We start from the raw sequence: 13,825 nt of genomic DNA on the forward strand, positions 1-13,825 counted from the left end.
CAGGCGCTCCGGGAGGAGCTCCTAGCCCGGTCCTGGTCCAAAGCCAGGGCGGGCGGGGCGGGGTGGGATGCGGGGCGCACCCGCGGTCCCAGGGCAGGGCAGGCCCGCGGCTACCCCGGCGCGGTGTGCGGGTCTCCGGGGAGGCCGCAGCTCGTCCCGCCTCTGCTGCGCGCGGCCCAGCGGCTCGGCCAGGCAAGCGAACGCTCCGGTGAGGGGCTTGGGTTTTCCCAACGAGTTCAACGTGGCATTCCCTCCTTCCCCCATCCGCTCCAGGCCTCGGAACAGCTCGTCCCCGGATGGGGCGCGCGGGGCGAGGCTCCACCTCTTCTCGGAGTGGCGTGGGCGGCCGTGGCGCGAGCAGGAGGCGCGGGAGACCCCAGGCGGCGAGCGGCGGGCGCAGAGCTGGGGAAGAACCCCCCGGGCCGGCGGGCAGCGGCCACTCCAGACCTCTCCCCGCTGCTCCCGGCTCCGGGTGACCCCACGGCGAGCCCGGCCGCCCGGGAAAACTATGCCAGGAATGCATCCCGGCTGGGTAGCGGCGCAGCAGTCGGAACGATCCCGGCCCGGGCCGGGGCTGCACGAGGTCGGCCTGCTGGGGACCCAGAGTGACTGATTCCTACGACCGGGAGGACGGCCTGGGGCTTTTACTCCTGGCAAACAGTTAAGTGATTTGCGGGGCGTGATGATTTTGAGTTGCGCAGGTCGGGTACTGAGATGATTTATAAACAAGCACGTTGGCGCCCCACGTGCCTCCTTGTCCTACTCCTGGGCTGGGATTTGACAAGAGACTTGATTGGTTAGTGCGAGAAAAGGGTCCAGAATCCAGGGGCTGGGCGGGGTGGGGTGGGGTGTCTATGAGCTCTGAGCTGGAGTCCCGAGTGGGGACTTCCTTCAGGAAAACCCCTTAGGGGCACAAGGCCTGTGCTGTCCCTGTGTGGTTCGCTGCATCTCTCTTTCTAACAGGATTTGCAAGAGTGGCAGGTGAGTGTGAGGCCTTGGGACCCCCCCCCTTCCCCCCCCCCCCCCCCCCCCCGCAGGCAGCCTGGCTGGTCTCCCATTGGGGGTCCTAGACCTCAGCACCTTCCTACCCCCCTCTCCTGCTGAGGACCGGCCAGTGAGAACAGCCCTGCCTCCACCAGGCTGTCCCTCCTGTCCAGTGGTTGCCAGCCTTTGGTCTGTCCCTGTTAGCACTGAGGGCCTGGGGCCATCTCCCTCATGGGGAAACAGTTTCGGGTACACCTCACTAGATAAAATAGCCCCATGAAGTTGCAGCTTTGGAATAGAAACCTGAACTCGTATATGCAGCATGAGCTGTGGGTTCTGCCATGGAGCTGAAATTTGGCCAAAAGGTTGGTTTGTGGCTTCACTCAAGCTGACGGCAGGGAAGGGGACAGGTTGGGTTGTGGGCCGTTCTGAACCTCCCTGTGGACCTACTGTGCCACGCTTGTCACTCAGCCTGGCAGCTCCACTGGGGGCTCTGGCCTAGGCACTGACAAGGGAGAAGTCAGCAAGATTTCATGTAAACTCCTTCATGTAATAGCAAACAAGAACTTTTTTTTTTTCTTTTAAGATTTATTTGAAAGTCAGAGCTATGGGTGGGGATGGGGGAAAGGAAGAGAGAGAGAGAGAGATATATCTTCCATCTGCTGATTCACTCCCCACATGGCCGCAATGGCTGGGGCTGAGGCTGGGCCAGGCCAGAGCCAGAGCCAGGAGCTTCTTCTGGTTCTCTCATGTGGGTACAGGGGCCCAAGGACTTAGGTCATTTTCCTCTGCTCTCTCAGGCGCATTAGCAGGGAGCTTGGATGGGAAGTGGAGCAGCTGGGACTTGAACCCGGATCCTATGGATTGCCGGCAATGCAGGCGGTGGCTTGACCAGCTTTGCCCCAACACCGGCCCCAACATGAGTATATTCTAAGCCAGTTGTCTTTCAGATGTGGAAAGCAGTTTGTTTTGACAGTTTTGCATCTAGAAGGGTAGGTCACGCCACCACCCATTCCTCTTCTCCAACAGTCTCAAGGCACAGCAATCAAATCTCTACCCCTGTTTTTATTTTAAAGAAAATCCTTTTGTGGAAAAACTTAACAGCAAGCTTTTGACAAAACCATAGACACCCGTCTGTTAGAGGGGCCTCCTTCAAGTTGTTCTTGTGGCTTGAGGGTTCTGGGCATGGGTGCAGCCTCCAGGAGGGACAGGGAAAAGCAGAAAAGGGGAGTCTGTTCTTTAGAAAACAGAAGAATCCAAGCTCAAGTGCAAGGTCTGTGTGGGTCGTGCTCCTGGAGAGCTCCTGGGTCCTTCTTGGCTCCGCTGGGGTCTCTGGGGTCCCCTTCGCTGCAGTGTGTGCACAGCCTGTTTGCAAACCCAGGGCAGGTCTCCTTGGCAGCCACAACAATTAGCGCTAATGACATGCCTGGGCTCCCCTGGGCAGGCACGGCTGAGGTTAGCTGGCAGCCAGGGCAGGTCTGTAAATGATTGCCGGGCAGCTGCCTTGGAAACTCGGCTCCCTCCATGTTTTCTGGCTGTGTTCTTGAAAGCAGAGAAGCTAGCAGAGGGGCAGCATAGTGGTGGTGGTCAACGTTCAGTTTGGATGTAAAGATCAGGTCTTCGGCTAATTTCGTGGCAGTTATCCTCGACAGATTGTTGGAGGGTGGGTTTCAGACCAGCCAGGCAGTCTCCTAGCAAAATGGCTGCCTTGGGAGGGGTGTGCGCCACGCACAGGTGATGGATGGGTTTTCTATGTTGGGTGTGGGATCGCTGCAGGTAGAAACAGCTCTTGAGCAATGAAGCAAGCTGGGGATGCTAGCACAAGTCTTCTTTTGGCTCAGGGATTCGTGATACTGATCTAGGATCGGGAAGCTCCCCGGGACTCCATCAAGACATCCAGAGGTGGTTAGCATAGTTTCAGATTTCCCAACAGTAGTGAATCATCTCTGTTTCTGTTCCCAGGCATGGGCGATGCAGTCTGCTAAGAATTCAATCTGGAGGAAAAAGCTCTGTGCCCCCTGGGGGAGGTGCAGTTTCCAGGTAACCTGCAGCACTCTCACTTAGCTTTGTCCTCTGTCTGTCCCAACCAGGACGCAAGCTGTGGAGCTGGGCGTTATCCAGCCAAGCCCTGCTGAGATCCAGGGAGAACGTAGGGTCTCCAGCGTGATCAGCTGTAGACGTTGCCAGCTCCTGCATTTTGGTCAAGAAGTCTCAGGTATTGTATTGCAGTTTCCATAATGAGAAATCGTTTGTATGTTGTCAGCATTGTCATCATTGTTGTGAGGTAGTTTGGCATAATTCCTAAGCTTTGGGAGCACACAGAACTTGGTTTGCATTTTGGCTGCATTACTTAGTAGGAGAATACTTCAAAAAGTTCTTGGGGGACCAGTGTTGTGGTGCAGCAGGTTAAGCCGCATGGCTTGTCATCCCATGTGGGCACTGGTTACAGTCCTGGCTGCTCCACTAATGGTCCAGCTCCCTATTAATGCACCTGGGAAAGGAGCAGAGGATGGCCCAAGTATTTGGGCCCCTACCACCCATGTGGGAGACCTGGATGGAATTCCTGGTTCCTGACCTCAGCCTCTCCTACGCCTGGTAATTGTGGTCATTTGGGGAGTGAACCAGCAGATGGAAGATCTCTTTCTCTGTCTCTGAAATTCTGCCTTTCAAATTAAGAAAGAATTCTTTAAAAAAATTCTTGGAAAAGTGAAATTAGGAGATATGTTACTTTTGAGACAAATTTTTTGAAATGCATATATTTTTTTCAAAAACTGCATTACTTGAACCCTTTGAAGACCTGTCATATGCATGCTTTTGAAATTTTTTTGCAGAAAAATAAATGTTTTAAAATTCTTCTTTCCCACAAACTTTTAAAAATAGTTTATTTGATTTATTCTCATCTACTTGAAGGACAAAGTGACAGGCAGATATATACACACACACACATACACACACACAGAGTTCTTCCATCTGCTGATTCACTTCCCAAATGCTCACTTCAGATAGGGTGGGGCCAGTCCAAAACCAGGGACTCAGACCTCCATGCAGTCTTCCACTTGGGTGTCAGGGCCCAAGCACTTGAGCCATTATCTGCCATCTCCCAGGATGCACTAGTGGAAAGCAAAGTAGTTGGAACTCGAACTGGCACCCTGCTAGGTGACGTGGGCAGCCCAAGTGGTGGCGACCTGCTAAGCCACAACTTCCACCCCCATGAATTTTCTAAATACCCACATGGCTGAGTGACTTGGGGATGGTCTCTTAGCATCTCTGAGCCTGTTTCTGCATCTGTCAAATGGGGAAAATCATAATTACTTATAAGGCTGTATATGGGCTAGAAACAGGACTTTGGAGGGCTGGCGTAGTGCCTAGCACAAAGATTGATGGATGATAGCTGCTTCTGTCATATCATCTGCATCTTCAGATTCCTACGGTCCCACAGTTCAGCTCCATCTTTTGCTGCAAGAACACCAAGACTTCTGAGAATTGCGCTCTTACTTAAACTGTTAAAAATTTATTGTATTCTATTTGAAAGGTAGAGAGACAGGGTGGAAACACAGAGAGACAGAGGGCTCTTCCACCTGCAGATTCACTCCTCAAATGGCAGCACCAGCCAGGGCTGGGCCAGGAGCCTAGAACTGCCCCTGTGGATGGCAGGGACTCCAGTACTAGGGACACCATCATCCACTGCCTCCCAGGATTAACAGGAAGCTGGACTGGAAGCTGAGTAGCTGGGACTCAAAGCAGGCACTGTGATATGGGATGCGGGCATCCCCAGTGGCAACTGAAGTTGCTAGGCCCAACACCTGCCCCAGAAATGCTGCTTTTGAGCTGCAGTAAAACCTCATGAACTCGGATCCCTAATTCAGAATTCTACACACCTGGGAGTGGGGCTGCTATCCTCTGTGTGCACAGAGGATAAACGCGGAGGGGTAAGAGCTTGTCAGGGTCAGGCCACGACACTGAGCCGCAGTCAGCATGAGCCAGGGCCTCTCACTGATGTGCCTCAGCCACCTGTCAGCAGGAGCCAGTGGGAACCACTCTGTGAGCACAGAGGGGACCAACCAAGAGTTCCACTGTCTGAATGCATTTCCTTCTAATGAGTTCCAGTGAAGGGCTCCTGGCTCCACTTTCACTTTTTCCTAATGTTTGGTGGTCTATAGTCTCGTTTCTTTAGGGCCTCACAGATTTTTGAGGCAGTTTTTTTTTTAAAGAATTATTATTTATTTGAAATGCAGAGTTACAGAGAGAGGTGGGGAGAGAGAGAAGGAGAGGGAGAGGCAGAGGCAGAGGCAGAGGGAATGAGAATCTTTTCATCTGCTGATTCACTCCCCAAATGGCTGCAGCATCCAGGGCTGGGCCAGGCCAAAGCCAGGAGCCAGGAGCTTCTTCTGGATCTCCCATGTGGGTGGCAGGGGCCCAAGGACTTGGGCCATCTTGTGCTGCTTCCTCAGGTACATTAGCAGGGAGCCGGATCAGAAGCAGAACAGCCAGGACTTGAACTAGCACCTGTATGGGATGCCTGTGTTGCTGTGCCACAGCGCCAGCCCTGAGGCACATGTTCTCCACTGTTGACAGTTTTGCCCGGTTCAGTAGCAGTTTCAGCTCCGGGTGATAGTCTAGGGACTGGGGTACAACAGATACAGATAAGCCCTGGTCTCAGCCCATGTAAGCTACACAGCAGGGGAAGAGGAGGGGACAGAGGCAGGACAGAGGAGGACATAGGGCCCTCCTTGGTGCTCCCACAGCAGCCTTGCCTAGCCTGCGTCCTGGCACTGACCACTCCGTAGGGCAATTTCTGTGTGTTTTTCTGTTTGTCCTGGAGAGTAGATTTGGAGCCAGACACTGCCACTTAAAAGCTGTGTGTGATTGTGGGGAAGTCATTTCCCTTTGTTCACTCTCAGTTTCTCCATCTGTATATTGGGCCATAGTGGGAGTTAAGTGGGTTCGTGAATGTAAAGCATGGAGCTCAGTAGGGCTCTAGAAACGCTGTTTTCATGAATGATGTTACCTGGGTCACCATCAGTTCCGGGTGCCAGCATGGGGCTCAGGAGTCATTTGCTGGTAGGACAGATGCATGAATGGGGCGCAGCCTTCCCCGTGTGTCAGGGCCCAAGCACTTGAGCCATTGTCTGCCCTCTCCCAGGATGCACTCGTGGAAAGTGGAGCAGTTGCAACTTGAATTGGCACATTGCTAGGTGATGGCAGCCCAAGTGGTGGCAACCTGCTAAGCCACAGCTTCTGCCCCCAATAAGCTTTCTAAGTACCCACATGGCCGAGTGACTTGGGAATGGTCCCTTAGCTTCTCTGAGCCTCGGTGTCTACATACAACAGAATGTATGCCAGGTGCCCTGGTGCCGGGGGGAGGGGCAAGGAAGTTTGTGGGCCTAGAAGGGATTGATGGTGGCAATCACGGGGAGCAGGGCTTTGCAGCGTGCATCCACCTTCGGCAGGAGCCGAGGAGGTGACAGAAGCCAGCACCGAAGAGTGGCTAACAGCCTGGCCTGGAGCCAGGCCAGCACAGGAGAGTGGCTAACAGCCCGGCCTGGAGCCAGGCTACCTGGGTTTGAATCTTGCCTCTGGACTTCTTTACATCTCTGTGGCTCAGATAATAACAGCGCCTCCTTAAGGAGTTGTTCTGTGAATTTCATTAGCTACTTCTTTGTAAAGCACAAATTAACCAGCCCAGAGGGATGCAAATATGGACAGAGAGGAATAGGGTAAATGGGAGATGCAGCTGGAAAGGTAGTTTGGAAGCAGTTCATAGTCTCTGAATGCCATTCTCAGTGAACTTAGCATTAGCCCATAAGGAACACATTCCCAGATGACTGAAGCCCAGTGGCAGCTGCCAGTTCTTTTTTTTTTAAGATTTTATTTATTTGAGAGGTAGAGTTACAGACAGTGAGAGGGAGAGACAGATAGAAAGGTCTTCCTTCCGTTGGTTCACTCCCCAAATGGCCGCCATGGCCGGAGCTGTACCAGTCCGAAGCCAGGAGCCAGGTGCTTCTTCCTGGTCTCCCATGCAGGTGCAGAGGCCCAAGCACTTGGGCCATCTTCTACTGCTTTCCCAGGCCATAGCAGAGAGCTGGATTCGAAGAAGAGCAGCTGGGACTAAAACCAGCACCCATATGGGATGCCGGCACTGCAGGCAGAGGATTAATCTACTGCGCCATGGCGCCAGTGCCCCCCTCCTTTTTTATAAGATTTATTTATTTGAAAGGCAGAGTTACAGAGAGGCAGAGGCAGAGAGAGAAAGACACACAGAGAGAAAGACAGAGGGGGGGGGCAGAGAGAGAGAGAGAGAGAGAGGCAGAGAGAGAGAGAGAGAGAGAGAGAGTCTTCCATCCGCTGGTTCACTCCCCATATGACCTCAATGGCAAGAGCTGCGCGGATCTGAAGCCAGGAGCCTCTTCCGGGTCTCCCACATGGGTGCAGGGGCTCAAGCACTTGGGTCATCTTCCACTGCTTTCCCAGGCCATAGCAGAGAGCTGGATCAGAAGCCAGGACTCAAACTGGCGCCCATATGGGACGTAGGTACTGGAGATGGCAGCTTTACATGCTACGCCACAGTGCCAGGCTCCTGGTGGCTGCTGTTTTAAACAGGGTGTTCACTTCACATCTAGCCACAATTCCAACACCTGCTGTCCTGACACTTCCTACTGTAGCAGATCTGGGTTGGGATGTCTGGGGATCTGCATCTCTAACAAGTTCCTGGGGAGAGCTGACACTGCAGGTGTAGGGAGCATGCCTTGAGAACCACGCCTTGTTGTGTCTTGAACTCTAGGATGGGGAACCTGTTGCCACTGGTCATCAAGCTCATACTGTGGTGTCTCTCATACATGCATTTAACGTGGCTTTCCTGGTCCTGGTGGATCTTGGGTTTGCAGTCGATGATGGGTTTGCAGTATGATCTGCACAGCAGGGTTGGGTCTACAGATCACATGAAACAGAAGGGTCGGGGAAAAGAGGGTTGGGAATGGCTGAGGCTCTGCCTAGCCGAGGCTTACGGCAGCTGAAGCTGTGGCTGTGTGAGCTTGTCCCCAGCGAGGGTGTGCAGGGAGAGATGGGTTGTGAGTGAACAGCAGAATTTCAGGGGGTGTTGGCACCCCTGCCTTCAGGGAAAGTTGAAAGAATAGTCACTGTCCAAGGAAGAGACTGGAAGTTGCCTTAAAAGGAAGTAAGGAAGGGGTGCTGGTGCTGTGGCACAGCGGGTTAAAGCCCTGGCCTGCAGCACTGACATCCCATATGGGCGCTGGTTCAAGTCCCGGCTGCTCTAATTCCAATCCAGCTCTCTGCTATGGCCTGGGAAAGCTCAGCTCTGGCCGTTGCAGCCATCTGGGGAGTGAACCAGCAGATGGAAGACCTCTTTCTCTCTCTGGCTCTACCTCTCTCTCTAACTCTTTCAGATAAATAAATAAATCTTTTTTAAAAAAAGAAAGTAAGGGGATGGTCAAGAGAATTCTTGGCCTTATTATAGAGAGTGGGATGTTGGCAGACACCTGAGGCCAAAGCTTAAATAGTTAAACAGTGACGTTTTCAGGTGAGCTCACGAGCTGGGGCTGGACAGGAAGCAGGTGTCCTGTTACCCTTGTCCGCCCACAGCCTACCTGGTAACCTGCTGTTGCTCCCAGGCATGGCTTGTTGTGAGCAGTCGTCTCTGGGGTTCCGGTGACACCGCTGCAGCTAGGAGCAAAGCATGGTGAGCGTCGCGTCACCCAGCTCCTTTCTTCTTAACCTGATACTTATGTGCTGGGCTTCTCACGACCAGGGCGAGGGTGCTTCTGTCGTGGTGGTTTTGTTTCTGATGTATGTGGTGGGGAAGGCTGGAGCTGACACTGGAAGGGGGGGAGTCTGTGGCATCCCGTGGGAAGTCTCAAGACCAGGCTGAGGGGTTTGCATTTGGTACTGTGGCAACAAGGAGCCAAGCTGAGTTCCACAGCGGGGAGCGGGTGTGTGGTTATCACACACCGGTAGCCCTGGCGCCTAGCACCAGGCTAGGTCTGAGTAGGCATGCTGTAAACAGGGCATCCTGCTGGGAACGAGGGAGTGAACTGGAGGTTCGAGGGACAAGGTAGGAGAAAATGTGATCAAAGCAAAGTTTTGGGAGAAATAGCGCCAAGAACAAATGCTGAGCGAGTGAAGTCGCCGAGTGTTGGAGCCCGGCACACCTGAGGGGGTCCTTCTTCTGCACTCTGGTTTCACTCCCGGGCCAAGCCGCTCAGCCTGTCCGGACAGCAGTTTTCAGGACTGGGACATGGGGTTGAGAGCCGCTGTATGGAGGCTTGCGTTTCGGTTTGTGTTGCGCTGGGAGGCTGGCACTGGCCGATCGCTGAGTGCGTCTCCTTCGGGTCTCACAGCACCTTGTGAGCTAGGCAAAGGGTGGCCCGTCACGGACTCTGACGGGCGGGGACAGCGACTTGGTGAGAGGGGTTCCTTTCCTCGAGCCCCTCCTTTCTTTGCCAACCCAGCGTTATTCTATCCTCAGGCGTTTCTTCTTCACGAGACTTGAAAGTCTCAGAGCATCTAGAAGGAACGTGACCACACAGGGTAGCTGTGCCTCTCGTTGTCGCAGTCAGATTCTCGGTTCCTTGAGAGCACGAATTGTGTTTTATCCTTGAGCGAAACAGTAAAAGTAGCAGCTGATGATGGGAAGAACTCTGAAGAGTGCACAGAGGCGGAAAGTGAAAAATCAGGTCCCCCAGGAATAGGATTCCAAGGTGGCGGATTACGGAATGGCGGATTGTGCAAGGCTAGGGATAAACGGTAAAAAAAAAAAACATAAAAATGAAAATAAAGAAAGTGTAGCAAGTCCTTCAACCTCTATTTCTGCTTCCTGGCAGTAGCTAGGCTAACAGCTTCTTGTCTGTTTTTCAAGAAATAGTCTGTGTTTAGGGAAGAATATGTATAAAGGGATCCTATCTATGATTCATAAATAACCATGTCTATGTAATTATGGCAAATGCAAGTCACTTGTGTGTGTGTCATTTTCCTCATTGTTCTGTGTAAGACCTGTCAATCTATCTGTTTCTGATCCACATGTCATACATCTGCTTATTTAAATATCCCTGGTTTGCACTTCTATTTCTTCCTTCCTGGGCACCCATTCTGTTGTGACACACACACACACACACACATAATTTTTGTGAGTTATTACTAAATATGATTATGTTGACATCATCAAAACATAAATGAAAGAACATGTGTGTGAATATATATGTCTACACTCTACCTATGAGGATACTTCAAAAGTTTGTGGAAAAATGGAATCAAAAGGGAAGTTTATTTGATGTTGAAAATTTTGAAGCCCATGCCCAGGTTTTTCATTATACACATTTTCCATGAACTTTTTGAAGGCCCTTGTAAGCATGGGTTGCAATATTTTTTTTTTTTGCACCAAAATGAACTTTTCTTTTAATTCCATCTCTCATGAACTTGTGTAAGTATCTTCATGTGTCTTGATAAAATTAAAAAAAATTTTTTTTTTAAAATTTTTTGACAGGCAGAGTGGAAGTGAGAGAGAGACAGAGAGAAAGGTCTTCCTTTTCCGTTGGTTCACCCCCCAGTGGCCACTGCAGCCGGCGCGCTGTGGCCAGCGCACTGCGCTGATCCGAAGGCAGGAGCCAGGCGCTTTTCCTGGTCTCCCTTATTTATTTGAAAGAGTTACACAGAGAGATAATGAGAGGCAGAGAGAGAGAAAGAGAGAGAGAGAGAGAGAGAGAGAGATCTTCCATCCGTTGGTTCACTCTCCAATTGGCTGCAACAGCTGGTGCTGTGCTGATCCAAAGCCAGGAGCCAGGAGCTTCTTTTGGGTCTCCCACATGGGTGTAGGGACCCAAGGACTTGGGCCATCTTCTGCTTTCCCAGGCAGTAGCAGAGAGCTGGATTGAAAGTGGAGCAGCTGGGACTCGAACCAGTGTCCCTATGGGATGCCGGCACTGTGGGTGGCATTTTTACCCTCTAAGCCACAGCGCTGGCCCCTTGAAAATTATTACTCCATGACAGTACAAGGGAGCCTGCCTCATGCTTATCAGTAGCCACATAGAAATTCAGTGTATTGAGATACCGTCTGTATCCCCTATTTGTATTTTGTACTTCGCTTTCTCTTTTTGTTCTTGCACTTTGTTTTACTAACAACACTACAATGATGAGTTTTTTCATAAGCACTATTGCACATTTGTGTTTGTATGTAGGGGAAATTGTAATTCTTGGTAGTAGAATGTTCATTTAAAATTCCCATTGATCAAATTACACTTCAGAGTGAGGGAACAATTCCTATACCCATCGCGAATGTGGAAGTAGAATATGTCTTTTGGTGGCAAATGGGAGCTCTCCTTACTAACCCATTAGGTGTTTTTTTGTTTTTTTTTTGTTTTTTTTTTTTTTTTTTTTTTTTTTTTTTTTTTTGACAGGCAGAGTTAGACAGTGACCCATTAGGTTTTTAAGAATGCCCAGCATGCTTTGAGCACCAGCTGTGCAGAGGCTGCCAGGGTAAGCCCCTCCTGGCAGGTAGACATCATTTCACTCACAGCGCATTGGCAAGAACCTGGTCATGTGATCATACCTGCTGGGGAGGCTGGGAAATGTAGTCCACCCTTGTTCCATTGCAATTCTGTGATTACAGAGGAGGAGCGGGTCAGGTGGACATGATGTGGCTCTACCAGCCAGGGCAAGTTGTTGGGCTTTTTCTTGAGGTAAAGATAGGGCTGCAGAAGGATCCACTCCTACATCGGCTCCCCTCCCCGCCCCTCTGCCAGGCACTCTTGCAGTGGAGGTGGGCATGGGGGGGTTGGTCCACTGAGGACCACATACACCGTAGCCGCTGCTTAGACACCTCACCCTGGCCCACTTAGGCTCTTGTGACCAGGTGCATGGTACCTGCCATACACACCTTTCCTAACACAGACTCTCTGCTCATTTTCCAGGCCCTCTCTCAGCTCTTTGGTTTGCTACCGTGGCCTTGGTGGCAGCCTGCCCCGGTGGTGAGCCCGGGGCTTCCTCCGCCCATGCAGACACCGCTTCCCACAACTGAGGGCCTTACCGGCCCCCTCTTTGGGGCTTACACACTGCCTACCTTCAAGTTCCAGCCTCGCCGTGAGAGCATAGACTGGAGGCGCATTAGCGCCCTGGACGTGGACCGTGTGGCCCGGGAGCTGGACGTGGCCACTCTGCAGGAGAACATCACCGGGGTCACCTTCTGCAACTTGGATCGGGAGACCTGCAGCCGCTGCGGGCAGCCGGTGGACCCGGCGCTGCTGAAGGTGCTGCGCCTGGCGCAGCTCATCATCGAGTACCTGCTGCACTGCCAGGACTGCCTGAGCACCAGCGTTGCCCAGCTGGAGGCGCGGCTGCAGGCCAGCCTGGGCCAGCAGCAGCGTGGCCAGCAGGAGCTGGGCCGCCAGGCTGATGAGCTCAAGGGCGTGCGGGAGGAGAGCCGCCGGCGCCGCAAGATGATCAGCGCACTGCAACAGCTGCTCATGCAAACAGGTGCCCACAGCTACCACACGGTGAGGATGCTCTGCATGGCGCTGCTGGGAGCCACCTGGGTGGTGCTGCCCTGGGCCATTCTCAGTTTAGCAGCAGATTTTAGGGATGCTGCTCATGGCCAGAGAGTCTGCGGATGCCTGATCAGGTTCCGTATATGTGTTATGGGATGCTGGCACTGTAGGCTGTGGCTTTACCCGCTGCACCACAGTGCTGGCCCCGACCTGGGTGTCCTTGAGTTACACTGCGGGAGGTGCGTCCTTGTAGGGTGTGTGCACGTGAAGTGCGTGTTTACGGAGCAGGTGTGTGAGTGTATGGAGGATGGCTGTGTATTCATGGATGGTGTGAATGTGTGTGTGTGAATGCTTGGAAGGTACATTGAGTAGGGTGTATGTGTGCACAGGTAGAGCGTGTGGGGTGTGATGTATGCTTGCGTGTGACTTGTTTGTGGTGGTTTGTTATCAAGAACACAAGTCAGGAGAGTGCATAGAAGATGTGTTTATGGTGTGTGAGAGTGAATGGCGTGTATGTGTGTGAAAGTGTGCTTACGGAGGGTGTGTGTGAGAGCTGACGTGTGAGTGAACAAAGGCTGTTTATGTCTGTAGGGGAGTGTGCACTCAGCGAGGGTGCAACGTGCACATGTGTGGATCTGTGGAGGGCTTGTGTGTGTGTGTGTGTAGGCAGTGTGGTGTATAAAGGGGTGTGCAGGTGTGAAGTCAGTGTGTGGCAAGGGATTGGTGGGGCCAGACCGTTTTGGAAGAGTGACTCTATTATTCAACCAAGTGACAGTTCATGAACTCAAACAGCATTTTTTAAAATTTTAGTGTTTTTTTTTTAATTTATTTGACAGGCAGAGTTATAGACAGTGAGAGAGAGACAGAGAGAAAAGTCTTCCCTCCGTTGGTTCACTCCCCAAATGGCTGCCACAGCCGGAACTGCGCTGATCCGAAGCCAGGAGCCAGGTGCTTCTCCTGGTCTCCCATGTGGGTGCAGGGCCCAAGCACTTGGGCCATCCTCCACTGCCCTCCCGGGCCACAGCAGAGAGCTGGACTGGAAGAAGAGCAACCGGGACTAGAACATGGCGCCCATATGGGATGCCGGCGCCGCAGGTGGAGGATTAGCCTAGTGAGCCATGGTGCCGGCCCCTCAAACAGCATTTGAACATTGGAGTCTGTCTTCATGAAGAGCCTTGGTTAGGGAGAGACATTTACCCTTTAAAAATTTGTCATGGTGTCTAGGCCCTGAAGGTGTAAGCACCAGTCATGATGGTTAAGGTTTTGGAGAAATTTATAGTTTGAGGATGGATAAGTAATCTGTTTCCATTCACACGTCTGACACCAGCGCACAGATTTCTCCCCTACAC

General features: G+C 52.2%; 1 protein-coding gene across 2 annotated transcripts in view; it reads left to right on the forward strand.

Moving 5' to 3' along the window:
• Nucleotides 1-410: 410 nt before the first annotated feature.
• The window catches only part of DZIP1L (DAZ interacting zinc finger protein 1 like), a 39,958-nt gene continuing 26,543 nt past the window's right edge, over nucleotides 411-13,825 (forward strand). For both annotated transcript variants that reach the window (XM_062214247.1, XM_062214238.1), the window contains exons 1-3: nucleotides 411-660; nucleotides 3,075-3,199; nucleotides 11,904-12,485. In XM_062214247.1, the coding sequence (XP_062070231.1) occupies nucleotides 11,985-12,485 (501 nt within the window). In that variant the 5' untranslated portion in view covers nucleotides 411-660; nucleotides 3,075-3,199; nucleotides 11,904-11,984. The remainder of the gene's footprint in view (nucleotides 661-3,074; nucleotides 3,200-11,903; nucleotides 12,486-13,825) is intronic.

The sequence above is a fragment of the Lepus europaeus genome, chromosome 2 (genome assembly GCF_033115175.1).
Source record: "Lepus europaeus isolate LE1 chromosome 2, mLepTim1.pri, whole genome shotgun sequence".
Classification (NCBI taxonomy): Eukaryota; Metazoa; Chordata; class Mammalia; order Lagomorpha; family Leporidae; genus Lepus; species Lepus europaeus.